Genomic DNA, 26,986 nt, shown 5'->3' with positions numbered 1-26,986 from the left:
CCTCCCAAGTGCTGGGATTAAAGGCGTGCGCCACCACGCCCAGCAAGTATCTCATTTTTATGTGTATCTGTGAGTCACCATATGAACTCTGGGAATTGAACCCAAGTTCTCTGGAAGAACAGCCAGTGCTCTTAGATGCTGAGCCATCTCTCCAGCCCTTGAATCAGTTTTTTAAAGACAGAGAGTCTCAAAATGTAGCTCTAGGTAGCTTGGAAATCACTATGTAGCCTAGGCTATATAGGCAACAAAGAGGACTAGTATAGGTGTGAGCTACCACATTAGCCTATCACGGATTTTCTTTGCTTATACTTTAAAAACCAGTAGTTTAGCACAGCCTGATATATTTTATTCTAAGTTTGTACTCATTTAAAAATAAAATATCTATTTATAATTAAGTAAACATCAATTAAAATGAATAAGTAAACATTAGAGGTTTCTGAATCAGCTCAAATACAATAAAACTTTGACAAGCTACACTTAACTGCTATATTTTTATGCACCTGATATTTTCCTTGGTAACTAGTTATCTTTACTACCTGAAAAATATTTGAGCTGAGTAAAAAAATCTATTCATTGCATTCAATCAAGAATTAAAATATAGAATGTGAACTTTTAAGAAAAAAAAATCATGGGGGGGTCGGGGAGGGGAGTGAGATGACTCAGTGGTTAAGAGCATTGACTGCTCATCCAGGGGTCCTGAGTTCAATTCCCAGCAACCACATGGTGACTCACAACCATCTGTAATGTGATCTGATGCCCACTTATATACAATAAATAAATAAATAAATTTTTTTTTTTAATCACAGAGACTGTACATTTGGGGTGTCAAATATTCCTGAAATAATCATGTATGGCATCTTAGAGAGACCTTTAATTTTTATTGTTGTTGTGAGACAGGGTCTCTTCACATAGATCAGTCTGATGAGATCTACTTTTAAAGAAAAAGTAAAAAAGAGTACCCGCTGCTTCTAGCAATGCTTCCAGCCTTGCTTGGGTCTCTGGATCCACTGTACGTAAATCTGCTCCTTCTGCTGTACTTGATAAGAATATCTCTGATGTTTTAAGGACTGGATTATCCAAATCTTCTTGGTCCAAAATAAATGATTCAACCTGTTGATGAATTAAAGACAGAATAATGATGAAACTGATGCCAGAATGGTTATAATAACTATAATCTAAGTCAGTATTATTTGAAATTTAATCATAGCCAGAATATTATATAAACATGAGCTACGAGAATAGAACTTTGAAGGAGCAGTCTCTGTTAATCTTCAAGCATGCTGACAGGTATAATGCAGACAAATTAATTTTCTTGGAGAGCACTGTATCTTTATATTCCTAGCACAGAGCATAAAAATTCATATACACAAAAAAATGAAATAAAAATAAAAATTTTTAAAAGATCCATATATGCAGCCGGGCATGGTAGCGCACACCTTTAATCTCAGCACTCAGGAGGCAGAGGCAGGTGGATCGCTGTGAGTTCAAGGCCAGCCTAGTCTCCAAAGTGACTAGGACAGGCAAAGCTACACAGAGAAACCCTGTCTCGAAAAGACTCCCCCGCCAAAAAAGGTTTTTGTTTGTTTGTTGTTTTCCATATACACATGTGTTTTTATTTAGTATATGCACATAACCTCTTAGGAAGCTGTACTCAGAACTACATAGCAAACTAACAATCACACACAAACACATACAGCTAAGCCTCCTAATGCAGGCCTGCAATACTAGCTGCTCAAGAATCTGAGGCAAGAATATCAAAGTGCAAGGCTTACCTAGGCCACTTAGTAGTCCCTTGTCCTAAGTTAACACAAAAATGGCTAAGTGAGCCAGTGTCTGAGAGTAAAAGTACTTGCTGTCAAGCCTCATGATCTGAATTTGCTCATGGGAACCCACATTGTAGAAGAGAGCTGAATCCTCAGAATATCTACATTGACACCCATATGTGTGGGCGTACACACACACGCACACACACACAAATAGCATGCAAACACATACTATATAAACTTTAAAAAATTATCACTCAAGAAATTGAAGTAGGAAGATTATAGAACCAGTTGGTATAGAAATCCTGCCTCAAAAACTGAAGAAAAAAGGGCTGGAGAGATGGCTCAGAGGTTAAGAGATCCTGAGTTCAACTCCCAGCAACCACATGGTGGCTCATAACCATCTATAATGAGACCTGGTGCCCTCATGTGCAGGCATACATGTATATATAATAAATAAATATTATTAAATGAAGAAAAAACCTAGCTCTATCATTAACTGATTATAACTCTGTGTATGTTATATATCGTGTTTGTTTCTTCATATCCAAATTGGGAATGACATAATTTTCCTTATATGATGCTTACAAGATTTATTTTTAGAATATATAAGCAAGCCGTTTAGTTTAGTGGACAATGAGCACTCAACATATTATAACTATTACTATGATTCTAGAAGCCAAATCAGTGAAAGCATATATACCAGGACATTCATAGCCTGATGTTCAGAACTACAGCAATTTGATTTGGCTCAAATATAAAGAGCAAATGGAGGTCAGTGAGAATTAGGCTAGAAAGATAACAAAAGCAAATTCCTAAATAATCTTGTATGCTATTAAAACTTTTTTCTTTCTTTTTTTGAGGATCTACTTTATAGGCCAAGCTAACAGCAATCCTATTACCTCAGCCTCCACAGATGTAAGCTACCACAGCCAGCAGAAATGAGTAACACTTTGGTAAGAGAATTTACTCCTGATAGCAAGGTAAAGAGCTGGAGGGGCTGGAGAGATGGCTCAGTGGTTGGGTCACCGACTGCTCTTCCAGAGGATAGGGGTTCAAATCCCAGAACCCACATGGCAACTCACAACTGTCTGTAACTCAAAGGCCTGACACCCTCACACAGACATGTAGGCAAAACACCAATGCAATAAAATAAAGATAGATTAAAAAAATTTTTTTTAAAGAAAGAACTGGAGATACAAGATCAGAGGCAGAGAGACAGCAATAGTATAGATGAAAAGGTTTAATTTACAGCAGAATGAAAACACAGAAAAAGGAAGGCGTCAGATGTCTGCGGTGAGAAGTAACAGCAGGGTGAGCTAGGAAGTCTAAGTAGTTACTAGTTTTAGGGTAACGCTACTTACAAAAACGATGAGACTGAGTATTTAGTTCCATGCATGCTTGCCTAGGATTACGCCTTAAGCCATGGATTTAATGTCCAGCAACACACACACACACACACACACACACACACAGGAAGAAAGGTTGAAGTGGAGAGAAGGAAATGGTTGTTTCAGTTTAGAATTGGAGAGCCTGAGATATTTACAGAAAACAAACAATAGATAGTTGAAGGTTTCTTTAAAGAATATGGGAATGGTAGTACAAGCCTGTAATTCCAACACAAGAAAGGTTAAGGTATGAGAGTGTGAAACTAGCCTGGACTACATAGGGAATACTAGGCCAGCCAAGCACTACACAGAAAATGTTTAAATAGCTTAAAGGAGTGAAATGGAGGTATCAGGCTGCTGAGGTAGCTCGGTTTTTAAAAGTAGTCAAGTTGCCAAGCATGGCAGTGCACACTTCTAATCCCAGCACTCAGAGAGGCAGAGACAAGCAGATCTGTGAGTAGAGGCCAGCCTGGTCTACAAAGCGAATCCAGGACAGCCAAGGCTATCCAGAGAGACCCTGTCTCGAAAAACAAAGTAGTCAAATACACTGATCAACAACAGGCCAAAAATACCCACCAACACCCTGACCCCCCCCCCCTGAAAATTTATTTAAAAGCAAGAGAAGAGGGAAGCCACATGGAAATATTAATGGAGAATGTTCTTACCAGAGGGACTTGAAAATGGCAAAGGCCTAGAAGTAGAACATGCTGGTTTGGAATATAAGACATTAGGCCAGGGAGCAGCTCAGCAGACAAAAGCGTTTAACTGTGCACTTGGCCACAAAAGTCTACCAATCAGGGTTCAACTCACTGAACCAAAGTGAACCCAGATATGAGATAGAAGGCAGAGAGAGAGAGAATTACCCGGAAGCTCACAGGACAGCCAGCCTGCAGGACACGGTGCAGCAGAAGAAACAAGAGATCCTTCCATGACAAGCTAGAGGGTGGGAGCTCATTCCCAAAAGTTGTCCTCTGACCTTCACACGCATGTCATGACATGCACCTGCTGTACATACGTATGTGTACACACACACACACACACACACACACACACACACACACACAGCGTAAATAAATCAGAATTTATAAGATAAAGTAGTTGGAATTTTGCTAAAACATGAACACAAGTCAGCTATCCATGATGACTGAGTAGGAATGCTTTTATTTTAAATTATTATCCTTGTAAGCCCACTTTTTAAGGCTCATCCGCAGCTGCAAGTGAAGACTCAAAACTACCTTTATAAAGATGATCCAATTAATGCACAGGAAGAGTATATACACTGAATTTGGTATCTTTGATTGTCACAAACAGTAACAAAATTAAATATGCAACATACCTAAGACATACAATATAATATTAAAAGGAATTTTTTAAAGGACAGATAAACTTTTCTTATTCCTTGAAATGTTCATATTACTAAAAAAAACTCTTATCTTTAAAGACAGAAAATAGGAGCTAGAGAGATGAATCAGAGGTTAAGAGTACTGGCTATTCTTCCAAATGTCCTGAGTTCAATTCCCAGCAACCACATGGTGGTTTCACAACCATCTATAGTGAGATCTGGTACCCTCCTGTGTGCAGGCAAACATGATATATAAATAATAAATAATAAATAAATAAAAATTTAAAAATAAAAAAATATCCAGCACTGGGGAGGCAAAGGCAGGCAAGTTTGAGGCCAGCCTGGACTACAGAGCTAGTTCCAGGACAGCCAGAGCTGTTACACAAGAAACCCTGTCTTGCAAAAATAAATAAATGCGCAAAAAATAAATAAAAATAAAAAATAAGATGATAATAATAATAATAATAATAAATCCTTTTTTAAAAAAGACAGAAAAGGTTTTTTCATCCTCTAAAGCGTAGCATAAAGCTTAAAAAATAGTAGACTCTAAATAAGTAAATCTACTCCAAAATACCAATCAGACTAGGCCTGGTGGTGTAATTCTGTAATCCCAGCTACTTAGAAGGTAGAGGCAAGAAGTTCAAAGCCTGCTAGAACTGAGTTCAAGGCCAGCCTGGGCAATTTACCAAGACTCTTATCACAAAAAAATAAAAAGAGGACTGAAATCCTTAGCACCATAAAGAAAAAGACAAAAAGCTGGGAGCCAGGAATTGTTGTGCATGCCTATACTCCCAACACTTGGAAAACTAAGGTAGGAAAACTAAGTTCCAGGGTAGCCTGGACTACACACAGTGAGTTCTAAAACAGCCTTGATTATACCACAATATGAGATGATATCTAGAAGAAGAAAAAGGAGGAGGAAGAAGGGGAGGAGGAGGAGAAAAAGATGGGAATACAGCTCAGCCACAGAGGACTCTCCTGGGATGTCCAAGACAACAGGTTTCAATCCTCAACGTGGATGGATAAATGAATGGATGAACAATTAACCAACCAGAATTCGTTTTATTTTATTTTATTTTTGGCTTGTGTAGGGGACAGGGGTGCACATGTCCCACAGTGTGCATATGCAGGTCAGAAGACAACTTACGGGAATCGTTCTCTCTTTCCACTATACAGGTTTGAGGAACTGAACTCAGGCCAATCAAGTAGATGGCAAGCACTTTACCAGAGTCTTAAATAAGTTATCAAGGACTAAACTCTCTGAAAGGCCTTTTCTGTTTTCTTCTTGCAGTACTGAGATCCTTGGGCCTTGACAGGGTAAGAAAGTACTCTACCACTAAGCATATACACTAATTTTTGTTTTGTTTTAGCTTGAGACAGAGTCATGTGTAACTCACTACCTAAGAACCACCTTACATTTCTCATCTTCCTCCCACTACTCCCAAGTGCTGAGATTACAGGTGTACACCAGCAAGTCTAGTTGATGTGGAGATCAAACCAGGGATCCATCCACACTAGGTTAGCATTTTACCAAATGACCTACAGCCTCAGCTGCTAAGAAGAGGAAAAGATACCCTTCCTGCTCAGGCACCCTACACTTGTTTATTGAGACAAGGTCTCTCACTGAGGACCTGGAATAGCCAGTTAGGTTAGGCTAGACTAGGCTGGCTAGCCAGCAAGCTCCAGGGAATTGGCCTGTCTTGGCCTCTCCAGGATAGAATTACAGACACATACTACCACTCCTAGATTTGGGGATCTCACTCACGTTATCAACTTAACTATCTCCACAGCCATCCTCATCCTTTAATTCCTGAATACACAGGTCAGGCTGACCTGGGCACCCCAAGATAGCTCCCCTGTCTTCTGAGACACAAGCAGAAACCTTTAGAGTTCTTTCCTTTTTATTTTTCTTTCTTTTGAGATAGGGTCCATTGTAGCTCAAGTCGTCTTTTAACTCTTAACTCAGTATTCACTGAGAACAATCTTCAACTTCTCCTGCCTCTACCTCCCAAATACTGGAACTGTAGCCTTGCACTACCAAGCTTGGTTTTATGCTGTATTGGAATAAAACCCAGATTGTCCTGTTATATTAATCAAGCTTTCTACCAACTGAGCTACATTCCCAGCCTGGAACTATGAGAATTTTATTATGAAAGACGAGTTCATGAAGAAGTCCTACCCACTCAACAGTTTCTTCTGTAAAGAATGAGTAAACAGCAGGACTAGAAAGGTGACCTAGTGGTTGAGAGCACATACTACTCTTGCAAAGAGCCAGAGTCCTATTCCTAGCAGCCGCCTCTAACTCTGCTCCACCAGATGATGCCTCTGGCCTCCACTCACACACAGCTCTACATAGACACATAATTAGAACGGGACACAGGAGCTGAAATATTTGTTCACCTACGTTCACAGCAGAATTACAACCACCAAAAGCTGGGCATGGTGGTCTGTCCCTATAATTTCATTCTGGAGGCTGAAGAAGGAAGATCAAGAGTTCAAAACCAGGCATGGTGACTTTAATCCCAGCACTGGGGAGGCAGAGGATCTTTGAATTTGAGGTGGACCTGGTTTACATAAAATGGAGTTCCAGGACAACTAGGGCTAAATAGAGAGACCATGGTTTTTGGGGGGGGGGGTTGTTTGTTTGTCTGTTTGTTCATTTTTAAGTTCAAAGCCAGCATAACCCTGTACTTCTTCCAAGACTACAGAGTGGGTGACTGTTTCAAGGTCATCTTAAACTGGCTTGGGCCTCCCTCAAAAACACACACACACAAGAGAAAGGAAGAAAGGAACTCAGGGAAAGAGGGGAAAGGGATAGGCACCTATAATCCCAGCATTTAGGAATTAATGGCACAAAGATCCTGAATTCTGGGCCAACCTGGGCTGTACTCTGTGTGCTGCTGTGTTTCAAAAAAGTGGAAAGGGTGCAGCAAAGATGGCTGTGCAGATAAAAGCACTGTCATGCAATCCTAACAGCCTGCATTGGGGCTCCCCAGGTTGGAGGAGACCTACTTCCAACTGCTGCCCTCTGGCCTCCACATTTAGGCGATGGGTCATGCACTTCCTTGCTCATCCCTCTTCCTCTCCCTCTCTTTCCCCCTCCACACACACACTCTCTCACATACACACAATTTTTTAAAGAAACATTAAAAAATGGAAAAAGGGAGTTTACTGCTTTTCCTTTATTAGATTTATGAACTACATGTTACTTGTTTAAAGATGCTCTTAAAAAATCTAAAACCCTTTTGAAAACAAAACTCCCATACTTTAAGTTTCACAATAAGGTCTTCTTCCACTCACACTAAGCAATTCTGCATTGCTCTAAATTCATAACTCATATATATGCTGTCTCACTGCTTTGATATTGACGTATATAACAGTTACAGTAATGGTGCATAGCCTTTTTTTCACTTAGCATTTCTGATATCTCCAAAATTTACACACTAGATGAGTTTTATTCTTTTTTTCCTTTTCTTTTTTGTTGGGGGGGAGGCGTTTGAGTGAGACAGGGTTTCTCTGTGTAGTCTTGGCTGCCCTGGACTCACTTTGTAGACAAGGTTGGCCTTGAACTCTGCCTCCAGAGTGCTGGGATTAAAGGCATACTCGGCTCGTTTTCTTATTTTATCACTGACAAAAACCCTTATCTTCTGTCTTGAATAAGTTAAAGGTCCCCATAACAATTTTTGTATGTTTACTTTAATAAAAACTAGGTAAAGTTTTTGAAAATATTTTAAGTAAAAGTTTTTTAATACTTTATTTATTTTTATTGTATGTGCAGTGGTGTTTAGCCTGCATGTATGTCTGTGTGAGAGTGTTAGCTAAAGACTGTTTTGAGCTGTCATGTGGGTGCTGGGAATTGAACTCAAGCCCTATGAAAGAAAAGATAGTTCTCTTAACCTCTGAGCCATCTCCCCAGCCCCAAGTTAATTTTTTTAAACCAATTAAACTTACTTTAGAAAATTTAGGACATTTCTGATAATTTTACATTAAACTTCTCAGTACTTTCTTTCTGTTTGTCTCTTGTTCAAATTATGTGTAAACTGTGAGATGCTATTAAAAGCAGTGAGTCACCTTGTACCTAAAGTTTGAATGCGTAGTATTCATGACAGAATTGTCATCCCTGTCAAGAGTGGCCTCTAAACCAGTGACTCTCAACCAAGAGTGACTTTGTTCCCAGAGGACATCATATGAATGTCTGAAGAACTTGGGTCTATCTCAATTAGGTGGTTTCCACTGGCATCTAGTGGATAGATACAGATGCTGGTAACGAATGGGAAAGCCTTCCCAACAAAGAATTATCTGGCTGAAAATGCCAGTATGCTACTGGAAAACCCTGCTCTGTAATATATAGCATAACTATAAAAGAAATTAGCTAGGTCTCTTGTCACTGGATGAAAAACCAACTCTGTGCTTTTGACTCTTAACTACAGACCTACCTCTCCAGCTTGTGCTTTTGAATCTAAAAGTAATTTTCAGAGAGAGAGAAAAAAAATCCCTACATAGCTTCTGCTATAATTTTTCAGGACCATATTCAGTATCTTTGTGCTTTTACATAACTGTAAATATGGCACATACTTTAAAGAACCTATCAATATAATATAAATTTATTAAAAGAAAAAGATTATTGGCTACCTTGAAGAATGAGAGCTGAGGTGGGAAAAACTTTTACTTTCTATAGTATCTTTTTCTATCTACATTGTTGAATTGTTCTTCATGAGCCTAGTTTTATAATAATTTTTCTCTTTGTCCCCTGTAATGGAGATTGAACCCAGAGACACATACATATTAGGCAAGAATTCCATCCTATCATTGAGCTATACCCTAAGCCCCATAACTGTGTAGTAATCCATACACCTCCAATAGGGTTCCCCTATGTAGCCCTGGCTGGACTGAAACTCATGTATGGTGTATGGACCAGGCTGACTTTGAACTCAGAAATTTGTCTGCCTGGGATTAAAGGTGCATGTGTATACCACCACACCCAGCATTTTTATAATTTTAAAAGATGTCACATATTATTCACATATAGTATATATGGAGACTCTTATGATAGAACATTTTAAAAATCACCAATCTAAAAAAGTCCTTTAGGAGGTGGGCATGGTGGCACACGCCTTTAACTCCAGCACTTAGGAGAGTGGCAGGCGGATCACTGTGAGTTCGAGGTCAGCCTGATCTACAAAGCAAGTTCAGGACAGCCAAGATAACAAAGAGGAACCCTGTCTTGAAAAACCCAAAACAGGGGCTGGAGAGATGGCTCAGAGGGTTAAGAGCACTGGCTGCTTTTCCAGAAGTCCTGAGTTCAATTCCCAGAAACCAGATGGTAGCTCATATCCATCTATAATGAGATCTGGTGCTCTCTTCTGGCAGGCACACATGCAGCCAGGATATTGTATACATAATAAATAAACAAAACTTCAAAAAGAAAAGACCAAAAGCAAAAAAATGAAACAAAAGGTCCTTCAGGAATTTTTTTTTTCTTTTAACCTGCTAAAAGGGGAAAGGTATCACTTTAAAATCCATACTTAAAAACTGTTTTGTAGCCAGGAAGTGGTGGTGAATGCCTTTAATTCCAACACAAATAAACAAACAAAAAAACTGGTTTGTAGAGCTGGAGAAATGGCTCAGTGGTTAAGAGCACAGACTGCTCTTCAGAGGACTAAGGTTCAAATCTCAGTATCCACATGGAAGCTCGCAACTGACACCCAGTACTGAGAAGCAGAGGTAGGTGGATCTCTATGCATCTCAGGATAGCCAGGGCTTCTCAGGGAGACTGTCTTAAAACAAAGGTTTAACCCCAATCTGAGCTAAAAAGCAAGTTCAAGGTTAGCCCGAGCAATTTAGTAAGCCCCTACCTCAAATTTTACAAAGTGAAAAGGTGCTGGAGATGTAGTTAGCAGAGTACTTGCTAACAAGCACAAGGCCCTGGGTTCAATCCCCAGCACCACTAACCAAATTAAACAACCAAATGATGACATTCCCTAAGATAATATAACTTCGGTATTTTTTTTTTTTTTTTAATTGTATGGAGGCTGGTGAGATGGCTCAGTAGTTACAAACACTTCAAGCCCAACCACCTCAGTTCAAACCCTAGAACCCAGAAGAACAACTGGCTTCCACCAGTTGTTCCACACCATCCACAGAATGCTATCACACACACATGCCATTTATGCACACACTAAGTAATAATTAATAAATGAAGAGAAAAAAAGAAAAATTTACTAATAGTAATAGCCCTAGACCCCTTCTCCAACTACAGGATCTTTTAACTTAACCAGCAAGAGACATTACTAGGTCTCTTCCTTCTCCTGGGTACGTGTACGTGGAGAAGACAATCTCCTCTCCCAAACTATGTAACAACTAACTCGTCTCTAGGGATCTAGTTACTGGCTCTAAAATAATGTAGGAAATATGAACATGAAGATTTTGTTACGATTCAAATACTTTACAGGTAAGTATTTTTCTGAGAATATTCCTTGTTATCCCTTCTGAAGTAACAGGAAAAGAATGGCTCATGAAAAAGAAAATGGAAAAAGTAAATAACTTATTTAAACAAAATAATTCATTTCACTCAAAGAGACAGACTATATATCCTACTACTCTTTGTTGTTATTGTTTTTGTTTTGTTGGTTTTTGTTTTTCGATACAGGGTTTTCCTGTGTAGCCTTGTCTGTCCTGGACTCGCTTTGTAGTCCAGGCAGAGGCAGGTGGATCGCTGTGAGTTCGAGGCCAGCCTGATCTACAAAATGAGTCCTGGACAGTCAAGGCTACACAGAGAAACCCTGTCTCAAAAAACCAAAAAAAAAAAAAAAAAAAAAAAAAAGAAAAGAAAAGAAAAGAAAGAAAGAAAGAAAAAGAAAAAGTATAGATTGTACCCATAGCTTTAACACTTTGTGTGAATTTAACTTTAGAAGTTTGCTAGCACTTTTATCTGTAAAAAAATTTAAACACGACATATAAAAGCAAATCAGTAACCTCTAATCTCACCCATGGCAATTATGTCAAAGTGACCCTGAAAAATCATGGAGACTGTCTTCCCATAACATTTAGAATAAAGCCAACCTTTTCAGATTCTCCCTTACAAGTTACAAAGAAAACAAATCTTTAGAATTTGAAGTTAGCCACCACTTTAATTCCTAGGCTAAGCATCCATGTGTTCTGAATTCAGCTCTCATCAGATTTCACTGAGGATAAAAGCCTTCCACAAACCCAAAAGCAAGGGAGTTACAGGCTCTCCCAACTAGCCAAGTAAAACTCCTCCCTCATCTTGGCTTAGAATTTATTTTCTTACAGTTAAATTCAAAAATATGGATGGATAACATACACAGCTTTTTTCCTAAGTGAAATGTTGAAACCAAACAAATTCTTGTTCAGATCTAGGAAAAACAGTGCTGTTAACTGTACTCTGTAATAATTTCTCCTTATTCCTCTCAAATGCACAAGCCAGGATCATTAGTACACAGAAATTCCTGTACTTTAACACCAAGACCAGAGGTTAAAGTCACAAGGGATGAACCAGGCATGCTAGGACCAACAAAATACTTAGCTAGGCATGGTGGTGAACACTTGGAATCCAGCACTCACTAAGGAAATATAGGCAGACGGAGGATCAGAAAGTTCAGCCAGCATGGTCTACACAACAACTCACAGGCTAACATATCGATAATTAAAGCTTTCAATAAAGCATAGCCAAATTAAAAAGAAAAGTAATTCTGAGCACTTAAAACATCACAACAGTTCTCCATTCTGACCACTACCAAAGAAAATAATAGTCAACTTGTAAATGCATATGTATGTGAGTATGGGTGCACATATCTACAACTGTGTATGTTTATGGCACCTTTTCCCTAAGAGACCAAGAGACAGAATCTACCATCCTAAATTGCTCACACCTGAAATGTGCACATGTGCTAAAAAGAAAAGCAAGAGTTCAACTCGTTTCTTCACAAAAAAAGAATGTCTGGAGGATGCCTCACCCTCTCCCAGGCTAAAAACCTCAATGTTCACTATCCAGCTATTCCGAAGCTCCCAGATGCCTTGGAACTTCCTTTTCCTGTCTAACTTCACAAAACGTCCCAAAGCCAGTCACGTGATTTTTTTTCCCTCGGAGTAAAAGCTGAGAACTTAATACTCACTCACCTGCCTCAAACTAAAAAGTGAATAAGGAACGCTCTACTTATTTGCCCAGGCAAAGCAACCCGTAAGGCAGAGGCGGAAGAGCAGACAGGCTTTCGGAGCCGGCGGTGTCTGCCAGTTTCTCAGGCTCCCTCAGTACCAAGGGCAGGGACTCTGGCTAGCAAGACCCCGCCCTCCCCCATCTCCAACCCGGGGTGGGCGGGAGGTAGCCTGCGGAGTCCGGGTTCCCGCGCGAAGCTCGCAGACCAAAGAACTCCCTATTGTGGGTCTAGAGACGGTGACGAGAAGCCCGTCCCGCTCCTGACGCGCGCCGAAGAGCAAACCCAGCGCTCACTAGGCCCGCACCGCTGCCACCGCTGCCCTGGCAGGCGACTTGCTGTCAGAGAACACTGCACCCGGGGGACTCGGGAGGATGGACCAGCCGGGTGCTGCTGGCCCAAAAGAATTCGCGTCTCCCGCAATGTTAAAGAGACAAGGGTCCTGGGGAGCTATACCTCGGACACCTCGTCCTCGTCGCTCCCGGAGGCACCACCTCCGCCGCCCGTCCTCAGCACGGCAGCCGCCAACTTGAAATCCAGCGCAGCATCCCCTCCGGCCGCGCTGCCGCCGGCGCCGCCACCGACTCCCGGAGCGGGCCCAGCCTCCCCAAAGAGCCTCACGGTGCGGATTCCCAGCCCGACCCCTCCCGGCGGAGGCGGCTCCGAGGCCCCAGCTGGGGCGGATCGCGGAGCTACGGAGTCCAAATCCTCCTCGAAGGAGGTGCTGCCGCCCCCGCTGTCCGTCAGCATGGTTCTCACGCGGAGCCGGAGACACCGCCGCGGCTGATCCCGGGAAGGTGAGGAGCAAAGCAGGAGGAAGAAGCTCTCCTTCTTTCCCCCCCCCTCCCACCCCGTCCCAGCAGCGCCACTAACTTCTCACTGCCTAACCTGCTGCCTCCCGCCCCTTAGACTCATCACTGGTTGCAAGTCCCAGGCACCTCCAAATCATTGGCCAAAGACATCTGTCGCTCACGCTCTCCGTCACGCGCTGCTGGCTGGCTCGCAGCCCCCAAGCTGCGTTGACCCGCGCAGGCCTAGGCGGTTGTGAACTCCCGCCTCTTGCTCCTCCCGGAGCTGACTTCCGGTCTCTTTCCCTATCTATTGGTCAGCCTCTGTGACAATCGTATCGCGACCCAAAAGTGGATTAGTTGCACTCGCGGTCAGTCATAAATGAAAACTAACAATGGGCAACTCGATTGGCGCCTGACACTGTCGGTCGTATTGTCACGGGACGTCGCGTGGTACAATTGGCCTGTGAGAGTATTGTTCATCCCGCCCCCAGCTGAGGTGACGGGAAAAGGGCTGGGGAATTTCCATTTCTCATTAAAAGGAGAGCTGAAGTGAGAACCCGCAAGAAGTAGCAAAATATGAAGGAAGCCTAACCCTGCTCTTGGAGAGTCTTGTGCGTCCAAGATGCAAGAGACGTCGAGGTAGCAAAGTAGCTCCCACCTGTCGCTCTCCCACGGGCGCCGCGGCTACAGCCGGAAGTAGCTGCGCGGGGATTGGCGGAAAAGGAGCGATCAGTCTCAGCGAAGCCACATCTTCCTGCCATATCCTGGTTGGAAGACGGCGACGTCAGTCACCACGGCGGGCGCCGCCTCTGGGACAGGTGAGGCTACTTAACCCGTTTGCCTCCGGCTGTTTTGGGAGCGATCGGGGACTGGGAGCGGCCGCGCGCCTCCCGTAGGGCTGGGCGGCTTGTGTTTGGCGCCTCCCGCCTGTCCAAGCTGAGCGCCGCGCGCTGCGCGCCGCGCGCCGCGCTTAAGCAACCCCGGGAGCTGCTCCCGATGGCCGCCCCGAGGCTTCTCGACCCGCCCGCCCGCGCGCCTGGCGCTGGGCCGGCGCGGGCGGCTCCGCAGCCTTCTCGCCGGGGCTGCGTTCTCTCGGGGAAGGCGGCTGGACAGCGCCGTCCCTTCTCCCGGGAGCTGTCCCGCGGAGGAAGTCGGAACGGTGCGTGGAATCCCACCGCAGGGCTGGACGCGGCTAAGAGGGCGTGCTCCGCGGGCTATTACTCCTGGTCGGGCGCCGCCACTGACTTGTTGAGTGACCTCGGCGCGTTTGATGTTACTCGGTGTAAAATGGGAATGTGGTTATGAATTAAAGCTGGTAGCACCCAGAGTTTAGCAGAGTGACCATCGTATAGGGAGGGTTTGTTTTTCTTAATTAATCCTCCCTCTTCCTTAAGGATTTCTCTGCCAGTTCTTAGTTCTGCCAGCCAAAGCGATTCTAGCTCAATTTCTGAACAAGGAAGTCATCGCCCTCTTGTGCTTTTCTCCCTTCCTCCTCCGCCCCCCGCCCCCTTATTAATAAAAATGATTAAAATGTGTTCCGGTTCCTCACTAGTTCATGATTTTAAAATCCCAGCACTCAGAAGGCAGAGGCAGGCAGATTTCTGTGAGTTCGAGACCAGCCTGATCTACAAAGTGAGTCCAGGACAGCCAAGGGGGTGGTGTGTGTGTGTGTGTGTGTGACAAAGGAGTTTGGTGAAGTTTGTATGACAAATGTTCTTTTACCCAGCGGAAGTACATATGATAACAGCTTAGCTAAAAACAAAAGCTTTGTTATTTTTCTCTTTAAAGCCCTGATAAAGAATTGTTATCTATTTTAATTGCACAATAGAAAATATTCCACCACCATTAAATTGTATTTTGAAAATTCTGTAAAGAGTATAATTGGGCTGTAGAGATGGCTCTGCCGTTAGGGGCCAAGCTCAACCAAAACGTCAAAAATATGGTGGTTTTTGTTTTTGTTTTGTTTTGTGGTGGTGGGTGATGGGCATGGTTAGGCATGCCTGCAATACCAACATTTGGTTCTGCAAAACATTTTTTATTATTGTTAGAATTTCTTACACTTTGACTTTTCATTATATGAGAATATTCTAAGTAAATGCTCCTTCTAGATAAGTTGTAGACAATGGAAGAGATATTTTACATAACTTTTTACAGGGTTTCTCTGTCCTCTGTTCGAGGCTGTCCTCGAACTCACAGAGATCCACCTGCCTCTGCCTCATGAGTGCTGGGGTTAAAGGTGTGCCCAGCTAACAGGTACAGTTTTAATTAGCCTGCATCCTCCGATATATTCAAGGCATGTGTGACTAGCTCACAACTCAAACTAAGCAACTAAGCAGAAAAGAAAAAGAAAAAAAAAAAAATAGCGCTGCCCAACCCACTTCAAAGCTGGATTATCCAGAATTGGTTTGGATACATCCTTAGGCAAAAACAGGTATTGACTGGTGCAACATTACAAAGGACTTACTTGTCATTGCTACCACAGGTACAAAGATAATTTCTGATGCAACTCCGTGAGTAAATTACATTAAAGTCTTTAAACAAATGTAATGAATCTGAAAAAGAGGAAACTGAAAGGGGAATATTTTAATTGCCTCCATCCATTTGGAAAATACATACTTCTCCATTCAGTGCCAAGAACTAACCAGAGCACAGTCAATGTGATTGAGCAATAATCAGTTTCCTCTGAACCTTTTCCTGAAATGCTTGTCAGTAGTTTATCATTAAGAAACTAAATTTCCTAGATTTTGGTGACTGTTGTGTAGTTCAAAGTGATTGACTAGCTCATGTAACTATAGCTCTGTACCTTTATTTATTTTTAAATGTATTACGTTATGTATATAAGTGTTTTCCTACATGTATGTCTGTGTGCCACATGTGTGCCTGGGGCCCACAGAGGCCAGAAGAGGGTCTCAGATCCCTTGGAACTGGAATTACAGATGGTTGTGAGCTGCCATGTGGATGTTGGGAGTGGTGGTGGCCCAGCCTTTAATTCTAGCACAGAGGCAGGAGGATCTCTGAGCCAGCCTGATCTACAAAGCAGGTCCAGGACAGCCAAGGCTACACAGAGAAACCCTGAAACCAAAGGGGAAAGAAAGAAAGAAATCAAACCCCAGTTCTTCTTTAAGAAGAGCCAGTACTCTTAATCACTGAGCCATCTCTCCAAGCTTCTTTTATTTGTTTGTTTGTTTGTTTATTACTTATTTATATTGTGTGAGTGTGTTTACATGTGCCACAGTGCTCATATGGAGCTCAGAGGACAACTCTGTTGAGTGGGTTTTCTCATTTCACCTTTACACAGTTATCAGGGATCCAACTTGTGTTTCCAGACCTGTGTGGCAAGCACATTTACCCAGTGAGCTATCTCAACTGCTCCTGGTTTTTATTCTATGAAGCAGGGTCTCACAAAGCCCAGGCTGGTTGCAAATTATCGCTATAATGGAGCCTGGCCTTGAACTTCTAATCTTGCCACTTGTGCCTCCTGTGCCTGGCTGGGTTTTTGTCTGTTTTGTCTGTTTTTACTGTGTAACTCAGGCTGGCCTGGAACTCACTATGTATACCAGGCTGCCATCAAACTCACAGAGATCCACCTGTTTCTAACTTCCAAATACTAGGAATAAAACCTTGTACCATTACATCTGACTCATTTGTGATTATTGACAGGATCTCTGTAGCCCAGACTAGCCACTCCTATGTGTATATGTGTATGTGTTTGTTGAGTTGGGTGTAGTGGTGCACACCTGTAATTCCACCATTCAGGAAGCCAAGGCAGGACAATTGAGAATTCAAGGTCAGGCTGTACTACATAGCATGACCTTGTCTCAGTCAATTTGTTAGAATGAGCATTAGAATAAAAATTGTCCCACAGAAAGCTAACAGGAGTACTTCCTGTTGTGTTTTGTATTTTTAGGGTGCTGAGGACCTCATACGGGCTTCATGTATACTAGTCAAGGTCTCTACCCTGAGCTTTATCCCCAGTAGTATATGGTGTCTGAGTATGCATTTCTTTTTTACCATCTTTTAGACAGGCAGAGAAAGGAGGGTAAGCTCTATTGCTACAGGGGTTTTGTTTGTTTAGTTTGTTTTGATTGAAAAGGGAGTGGAGACAGAGTTGTCTTTTTTTTTTTTTTTTTTTTTTTTTGGTTTTTGGTTTTTGGTTTTTCGAGACAGGGTTTCTCTGTGTAGCCTTGGCTGTTCTGGAACTCTCTTTGTAGACCAGGCTGGCCTTGAACTCACAGCGATCCACCTGCCTCTGCCTCCAGAGTGTTAGGATTATAAGCGTGCGCCACCACGCCCGGCTCAGAGTCTTACTATGTAACCCTGGCTAGCCTGGAACTCACAGAGATCCCCTGGCCTTTGCCTCCTGAGGCCTAAGATCACATGCACCACCGTCCACAAAAATAAATCCTTAAAACATAATAGAGGCTCAGGGCTCATATTATGAGGAGTTTTTGGAGATTTATTTTTATTGTTTTTAATTATGTGTCTGTGTGTCAGTATATGCATTTCAATGCAGATCACCTCAGAGGTCAGAGAAGTTGGTTCCCTGGGAGCTAGAGTTACAGGCACTTGTGAACCCCTCAGTCTTGGTGCTGGGAGCCAAACTTTGGTCCTCTTTGAAATCTGTAAGTGCTTTTATCCCCTGTGCCATCTCTTCAGTCCTACTGGGTGGTGGTGGTGGTGCTGGTGGTGCTGGTGGCCTTACAAGAGCTTGGATAAATTCTCCCCAACTCAAATTATGCAGTTCCTCACATTTGAAGGAGAAGTTGGAGAGGTCGGCATGTCAGAAAGAACGGATGAACCGTGCCCTGGGAAAGCCACCTTCTTGGTGATGGTTATCTCCCCTGCCAGCTGCGTAAATGAGTTTGACAAACAAAATCATAAATACAAGGACTTTCACTACATGTACTTTTTAAAAAAGATTTAGTTTTATTATTTTTAGTTATGTGTATACATGTGTCTGTGTTGGATATGTGCATATAAGTGGGAGTACTTACAGAGACCAGAGGTGTCAGATCTCCCTGGAGCTACAGGCAGCAGTGAGCCTCCCTGTATGAGAACCAAACTCAGGTCCTCTCTCTCCTAACCACTGAGCCATCTTTCCACCTTGTACATGTGGTTCTTGGATGTGAACCCTGGGTTTTCTCAAAACAATGAATTTCTGCGTACCAGTCTATCACACTTCATCCCATCTATAGAGAGAAAGCAAAGAAAACCAATATATTTGTTTCATTTTGATGTTGTCATTAAACATTTAGAATTCTGTTCTGAAGGTGAACTGGGGAGAGGTGGATAAAGTACTTGATTAACAAACATGAGGACTTGAGTTCAGATTATTAAAACCAGGTGTACATGGGCTGGAGAGATGGCTCAGAGGCTAAGAACACTGGTTGCTCTTCCAAGGTCCTGAGTTGAATTCCCAGCAACAACATGGTGGCTCACAACAATCTATAATGCGATCTGGTGCCCTCTTCTGGTGTGCATGTGTACATGTAGGCATACCACTGTGTACATAATAGTGATTAAGAGCTTTTGTTTTTGTTGGAGAGATGGCTCAGCAGTTAAGAGCACTTGTTGCTCTTGCAGAGGACCTGGGTTCAATTCCCCGGACACATATGGTGGTTTACAACCATCCATAAGTAGGGTATGGTGGCACATGCCTTTAGTCCCAGCGATATAGAGGCAGGTAGATTTCTGAGGAGTTCCGTGCCAGCCTGGCTTCAGAGCAAGTTTCAGAACAGCTAGGGCTACATACAGAAGACCTGTCTCAGGGGGAGGGGGGAAAAAAAAAAGCAAACAAGGGCTGGAGAGATGGCTCAGAGGTTAAGGGCACTGACTGCTCCTCCAGAGGTCCTGAGTTCAATTCCCAGCAACCACATAGTGGCTCACAGCCATCTATAGTATCATCTGATGCCTCTTCTGGCCTGCAGGTGTATCTGCAGCCAGAGCACTGTATATGTAATAATAAATAATAATAATTTTGTTAAAAAGCAAACAAAAGACACAAGTTCCAGGGATCCAATCCCCTTTTCTGACCTTGAACAGCAGGCATGTATATAATCCATGCATACATATAGGCAGAGCACTCATGCACATAAAGTAAACAAACCAAAAATTGTTTAGGCCAGTTGTGGTGGTGCATATCTCAAATCCCAGCAATTGGGAGCCAGAGGCAAGCAGATATCTATGAGTTTGAGACCGACCTGATCTGCATAGTGAGTTTCACGCCAGCCAAGGACTATGTAGTCAGACTGTGTCTCAAGATTAAGTGTGAAGGCTGGGCAGTGGTGGTACACGCCTTTAATCCCAGCACTTGGGAGGCAGAGGCAGGGGGATTGCTGTGAGTACGAGGCCAGCCTGGTCTACAAAGTGAGTCCAGGACAGTCAAGGCTATACAGAGCAACCAAGAAAATCTTTTTTAAAAAAATCAAGATTAAGTGTGGAGTGAGGGTGGGGCTGTCGCTGCTCTTTCAGAAGACCTAGTTTGGTTCTTGGCACCCACATCATAGAGCTAGCTACCATCTATAATTCCAGCTCCAGCGGATCCAACACCTTTCTCTCTAGACTCCTTGGACACGTGTACACAAACTGATATACACAAAAGTAAAATTTTTTTTAAAATAATAGATAAAGGTAAGGGGAATGGAGAGTTGGCCTAGTGTTCTTCCAAAGGACTGGGGTTCAGTTCTTAGCACCTTACTGAACACCACACAGGTTCCTGTAACTCAAGCCTCAAAGAGTCTCCTCTGACCTTTGTATGTACTGCATTCAGATACACATACCCGTATACAGACACACACTTAAAAATTGTTTTGTTTTAGTTTGGTTTTGTTGTTTTTTGAGACAGGGTTTCTCTGTGTGCACATGCGTGCGTGCACGCGTGTACGCGCGCGCGCGTGCGCACGCACACACACATGTACACACTTGTGCTTGAAAACACTAATGAAAGGCCAGCAAGATGCCTCAGCAGGTAAAGACTATTGCCACAAGACTGATGACTTGAGTAACTCCAGGAGCCCACATGGTAGCGGGAGAGAATTTGACTCTCACCAGCAGCCTTCTGACTTCACACCTCACCAAGCTGTGTTTGTGCCCACAGGTAGTGAGATTTTTGTTTCTTTAAAAAAACACAACAATATCATAAGAACATGCTTTTGTTTTAACCCCAGGTGTAGAGATATGAGGCTGCTTTGCAGCAGCTGACTATGATTTGCCTCATGCTCTAGCAGAGGCATGGTTTTGCCATCTGCAGACAGTTTCTGCAATTGTCTATAACATTTGGAATTCTGGGGACTTTTCAAAGGATATACATGTATATATGCTAGAGCCCTGATAGGTGGGTTGCTGGCTGGTGGTTGGACGCTGGTGGTCTCGGTTTGTTAAGTAGTCATGCGCAAAGAAATGAGAGGAAGAAATTAGATATCCTGCCTTCAAAGAGCAAACTTGCCCCAGTCAGCAGGAAGTAGTCTAACAGTAAGTTCGCCCGCCCTTTCTCCTCTGTCCTCCTTTCTCTCCTATCTAGTGGGAGGGGGTTAAAAGGGAGGAAGAAAAGAAGTGAAGAAAGGTGGAAGAAAGAAGAACCCACAAAGTAGCAAACACTGACGACACCCACACACATACACAGATACACGTGCACACAGATTTTCTTTAATTTTAGTTTGGGGGGGGTGTGGAGGGAGGAGACAGAGGCTTGATCCCCGCAGCTGGAATTACAGGCAGTTGTGAGCTGTCTGTCATGGATCATGCTAGGAAACAAACCTGGGTCCTCTGGAAGAGCAGCAAGTGCTTTTAAACATTGAAGCATCGCTCCAGCTCCCTATTGCCTTTTTTTTTTTTTTTTTTTTTTTAATTTAATGAATAAAGCCCAGTGTGGTGATGCTCAGCTGTAATCTCAGCACTTGGAAGGTAAAGACAGGTAGATCTGGAGGTCAAGGCAAACCTGAGGGGCAAGTTCAAGGTCAACCTGGAAAAGACCATGCCTGAAAAGGACAAAAAAGAAAGAAATCAGTTAATGAAGCAGAGTGTGGAGGTACACAAGTACATACTCATAATCTCCAAACTGGACAGTTTGGGGTTTTCGTTTTGGTTTGGTTTGGGGGGGTTGGGTTTTTGTTTTGTTTGTTTTGTTTTGTTTTTGGTCTTTTTGGTTTTTCCAGACAGGGATTCTCTGTGTAGCCTTGACTATCCTGGACTCGCTTTGACTCGCTTGACCCATCTCAGTGCCTTTCTTTCTTTCTTTCTTTCTTTCTTTCTTTCTTTTTTTTTTTTTTTTTTTTTTTTTTTTTTTTGAGACAGGGTTTCTCTGTGTAGCCCTGGCTGTCCTGGAACACGATCTGTAGACCAGGCTGGCCTCAAACTCACAGTGATCCGCCTGCCTCTGCCTCCCGAGTGCTGGGATTAAATGTGTGCGCCACTACTGCCCGGCCCGACCCATCAGTGACTTTTATCTAGTTGTGTTTTCAATTTATTTGTAAGTAATACATTACAGTGAGTAATCCAAAAATTCAATAAAGGTAGTAAGAAAAAGATCACTATATATGGGACTGGAAATGTAGCTCAGTTGGTAGAGTCAGCCTAGCATGAACAAGATCCTGAGTTTGATGCCCAGCATTTGTGATCTTATCACTTGGAGGGGGAGGTGGGAATTAGAAGTTCAAGGTCATCCTTGACTCCACAGCATGTTTAGTCTGGGCTACATGAGACTGTCTGAGAGGCAGTGTTAGGAAAGGAGTGCAGGGGTGTTTTTATTTCTTACTTCTTTTGCTTGGTTTTTGAGACATAGTCTCATTCTAGCCTTAAACTTCAGGGAATTCTCTTGCTTTGGCCTCCCAAGTGCTGAAATCATAGACATGCACTGCCAGGCCTGGGCTGGGAACAAACATTCTTCGTCTGGAGGTAAAGATGGAGGAACTTAGCCTATCTATGCAAAGTCAAGAACTCCTGAGAAACCGCTGAACAGAAGCACTAGTCAGTGTCCTTACAGGAACTAGAAAACACTTATCAAAAAGACATCAAATTGCAGAATGTGGAGTAAGACACTTCTCCCCTGCAGGATTTTTGAAGACTATATTTTGAGTATTGCCTTCCCTGGAAGATGCATCTTTCAGTGAGAGATGAGAACTTGCAGCAATTCCATAACATTTCCCCCACATGGGTACATAGTAAAGGAAAAGCCAAACATTGCACTGAGAAGCATGTATCAGCAACTGTATAGGAGTGTAACCCAGTCTTCATTGGTTTATGCTCATTGCCCAAAATACATAGGTAGGTAGGTAGACAGACAGACTGACTGACAGATATATAATAGCTTACAATCAGTGGATCCCTGGAAAAGTCTAGACCTCTGTGTTTGCCCCATGTACCCATTTTGTAAGCCTGAGGCTAGCCACTCTAAACGCTTTTCATATGTATTTTTACACACTATACACTACAACTTAGGCAGCCACACCTGCTTTCTTTAGAAGCTCTCCTTAGCTAGTGCCATGGTCTGCTAGTCTGCTAAATTCCCAGGTCAATGGTAGCTTGGGTTCCCGTGTATGAAATGCATAAACACTTTGTTGAATGGGGAAGCCATTAGATAGCAACCTCAACACAAAAGAACCCACTCTTCACAGGTTCTTGTGGCCTGGAAGATAGAGAATCAGCACTTTTTTTTTCTTTTTTTTTTTTTTTGGTTTTCAAGACAGGGTCTTTCTGTAGTCCTGGCTGTCCTGGACTTGCTTTGTAGACCAGGCTAGGCTAGTCTGGAATTTACAGAGATCCTCCATCTTCTGCCTCCAGAGTGCTGGGATCAAAAGTGTGCAACACCACACCTGGCTTTATTTATTTTTTCAAGACAAGGTTTCTCTCTGTAGCCTTGCCTGTCCTAGACTCACTTTGTAAACCTGGCTGGCCTGGAACTCACAGAGATCCATCTGCCTGTGCCTTTCCAAATGCTGGGATTACAGTCATGTACCACTGTGCCCAGCTTCTCCGGAATTGTTAACGTTCACATGAAATGCGAGGTGCTTAGGACAGTACTGCTGCTTTCTCTGGAATCTTTATTTAAAACTGCCAACGTGGTGCATGACTGTAATCCCAGCACTCGGGAGGCAGAGGCACTCAGATCACTCTGTGAGGCCAGCCTGGTCTACAAATCAAGTCCAAGACAGCCAAGGCTACACAGAGAAACCTTCTCTCAAAAAATCAAAAAATGAAAATAAAACAAAAACCCCTGCCAACTTATGAACAGAGGTATTGAGAGATCACTGACAAGTATGCCCACTTCTTCTTTTTTTTTTTTTTTTTTTTTTTTTTTCTTTCTTTCTTTGTTTTTTTTTTTTTTTTTTTTTTTTTTTGGTTCTTTGAGACAGGGTTTCTCTGTTGGCTGTCCTGGACTCCTTTTGTAGACCAGGCTGGCCTTGAACTCACAGCAATCCGCCTGCCTCTGCCTTCTGAGTGCTGGGATTAAAGGCTTGCACCACCATCACCCAACACATGCCCACTTCTTAGACATGTGTTCTGTATACCACTGTAATAGTGACCTAATTCTCTTTAACCAACCAACCTTTATCTCTAAGTCTTTGATAAAGTCCAATACTGTAGTTTTCTTTCCCCAGTACCACCAGCATTGTCAACACAGGGTCTAAGAAGGCCTTCTAGATGAAAAGTTCCAGATAAAGTCCTGACCACTTTTCTGGAGCTTCTACCAGACTCGTGGCTCAACCAGGTTTTCTGTGCAAAGGCTCTTGGGGCCACAGTAGACACCAGGCCATTTCTTTAAGGAAGGACACTTGGTAGGTGGCACTGTCACTTTGCCCTCCAGGTGAACGCCTGGAAGGCGTCTCCTGATTTATGAGCCTGCCTTGATGAGTGAGGGGTGTGGCAAACCGAGCTAAGTTCAAACACTCCAGAAGAGTTTCAGAGCTCGGCCTGCAGAGTGACTCAGGCCTCACCTGCATGTTAAAATTGCTCCTCAAATTGGAGTCCTGGACCTGCTGCTTCTCCACTCTGCTAAGTGCTTCTTATTCTCAGAGAACACGGTGCAACAAGTTAGAGCCTGTGTGTTATCTAAGAGATTTTCCCAGGAGATATTGACTACTACTATATTAAACGAGGAAATGTGAGCGAAGGCAAGACGGCTCCGAGAGTTAAAGCACTCACCACTAACTGCCCCCTCACATCACACACACAACAACAACAACAACAATGGAAATCTGGGTGTGACGGGGAACACCTGTGTTACTGGTACTTGGAAAGTGGAGGCAAGGCAGGAAGTTCCTGAGTTCAAGCCTCGTCTACAAAGAAGAGAGTACAGGACAGTCAAGGCTACACAGAGAAAGAAGAAGAGTTCTGGAGGATGACAGAAGAACTCAGAAATATTTAAAACAAAGCTGGTTAGACCACTGCTTACAGCCTTGTAATCTCCTGTCCAATAATTGGCCTCATAAGTTCTCTAGTGCTTTCTCATGTGCCACTAGCAGTAGAGCAGACGGACAGAGTCTTTAGTAAGATCATCTTATAGCTAACTTCGTGTGTGTGTGTGTGTGTGTGTGTGTGTGTGTGTGTGTGTGTGTGTGAATTCAAGTTTTCCTATGCAAGTCAGTTCTCTTCCATGGTGTTGAGGCATGGTGTCTCTTGTCCCAGCCACTGGGATTACGCATATGTGCTACTGCATCCAGCATTTTATTATTCTGTTGTTGTTGTTGTTGACAGGGTTTCTCTGTATAGCCTTGGCTGTCCTGGACTCCATTTGTAGACCAGGCTGGCCTCGAACTCACAGAGCTCAGCTTGCCTCTGCCTCCCTGAGTGCTGAGATTACAGGCCACCCTCCTGGCTATTATTTTTAATGTGGGTTGAGCTCAGGACTTCAGACTTGCACCATGGCTGACCCACAGGCCCATGTTTGGGAGCTTTTTTGTTGTGGTGGTCGTGGGTTTTTTGTTTGTATGTATGTGTTTTGTTTTTTAGATTTTGCTTTACATGTATGGGTGTTTTGCCTGCATGTAAGTCTGTATACCACATGCATGCAAGTGCCCACTGAGGCAAGTAGAGGCATCAAATCCCCTGAAACAAGTTATAGATGTGAGGTACTGTGTAGGTTCCAGGGATCAAACCTGGATCCTCTGAGAGAACAGCCAGTGCTTTTAACAACACCCTCCTCCCACCGTCAAGCAATCTCTCCAGCCCCACCTCAGATTTTTTATTCATATACCTTTCTGTTAGCAAGCCTATTTAAATTCTGGAGGACAGGTGGTACAAAAACATATATGAGGCAAGGTGTATATGTGTGTTTATATACATGCATGACTACTCATCAAAGCCTTACTTGTCCATCAGCTAGGAAATGGTAGATAACTTATGACACAGCTAGAAAATCACCTGAGTCTATGTATACTTGTCTAAAACAAAAAAAGAAGTCACTAAGTCAATCCACGCTAGGCTGCTAGAAGGGTCTCCCCCGCCCCCCGCCGCGATGAAGAAACAGGAAGTCAAAAAGGTGGCCAATCCTTTGTTTGAGAAGAGGCCCAAGAACTTCGGCATCGGGCAGGATATCCACCCCAAAAGAGAGCTCACTCACTTCGTCAAATGGCCCCTGCTACATCAGGCTGCAGTGGCAAAGGGCGATCCTCTATAAGAGGCTCAAAGTACCCCCTGCCAGTAACCAGTTCACCCAGGCCCTGGACCAGCAAACATCTACTCAGTTGCTTAAGCTTGCCCACAGGTACCAGCCAGAGACAAAGCAAGAGAAGAAGCAAAGCCTGTTGGCCCGTGCTGAGAAGAAAGCTGCCGGGAAAGGGGATGTACCAACTAAGAGACCACCTGTCCTTTGAGCAGGGGTCCGTACAGTCACCACCTTGGTAGAGAACAAGAAGGCCCTGCTGGTGGTGATTACCCACGATGTAGACCCCATTGAGCTGCTGGTCTTCCTACCTGCCCTGTGTCGAAAGATGGGGGTCCTTACTGCATCATCAGGGGATAGGCCAGGCTAGGGCGGCTGGTCCACAGGAGGACTTGCACCACTGTTGCCTTCACACAGGTTAACTCAGAAGACAAGGGTGCTCTGGCTAAGCTGGTGGAAGCTATTAGGACCAATTACAACGACAAATACGATGAGATCCATCGCCACTGGGGAGGCAACATCCTGAGTCCTAAATCTGGCTCACATTGCCAAGCTGGAAAAGGCAAAGACTAAAGAACTCACCACTAACCTGGGTTAAATGTACACTGCTAAGTTTTTTGTACATAAATATAATTACAAAATTAAAAAAATAAATAAAAATAAAAAGGATTCCCTCTTCCAGGGCCTGGAGAGATGGTTCAGAGGTTAAGAGGACTGACTGTCTGCTCTTCCAAAGGTCCTGAATTCAATTCCCAGCAACCACATGGTGACTCACAACCAACTATAATGAGATCTCATGCCCTCTTCTGGCATGCAGGTGTACATGCAGGCAGAGCATTGTATACATAATAAATAAATAAATCGGCGGTGGGAGGTGGGGGGGTGGCGCACGCCTTTAATCCCAGCACTCAGGAGGCAGAGGCAGGCGGA

General features: G+C 43.3%; 1 protein-coding gene and 1 pseudogene across 9 annotated transcripts in view; one reads left to right on the top strand and one right to left on the bottom strand.

Moving 5' to 3' along the window:
- The window catches only part of Ankhd1 (ankyrin repeat and KH domain containing 1), a 111,906-nt gene extending 98,420 nt beyond the window's left edge, over positions 1-13,486 (bottom strand). For all 9 annotated transcript variants that reach the window (XM_051163284.1, XM_051163287.1, XM_051163286.1 and 6 more), the window contains exons 1-2: positions 13,124-13,486; positions 960-1,110 (exon numbers count right to left, since the gene is read on the bottom strand). In XM_051163284.1, coding sequence (XP_051019241.1) covers positions 960-1,110; positions 13,124-13,417 — 445 coding nt within the window. In that variant the 5' untranslated portion in view covers positions 13,418-13,486. The remainder of the gene's footprint in view (positions 1-959; positions 1,111-13,123) is intronic.
- Positions 13,487-25,909: 12,423 nt separating this feature from the next.
- Positions 25,910-26,654, top strand: LOC127204767 (60S ribosomal protein L7a-like; annotated as a pseudogene).
- The last annotated feature ends 332 nt before the right edge of the window (positions 26,655-26,986 follow it).

Source organism: Acomys russatus, chromosome 20, assembly GCF_903995435.1.
Source record: "Acomys russatus chromosome 20, mAcoRus1.1, whole genome shotgun sequence".
Classification (NCBI taxonomy): Eukaryota; Metazoa; Chordata; class Mammalia; order Rodentia; family Muridae; genus Acomys; species Acomys russatus.
This window is presented reverse-complemented; position numbering and strand designations above follow the sequence as displayed.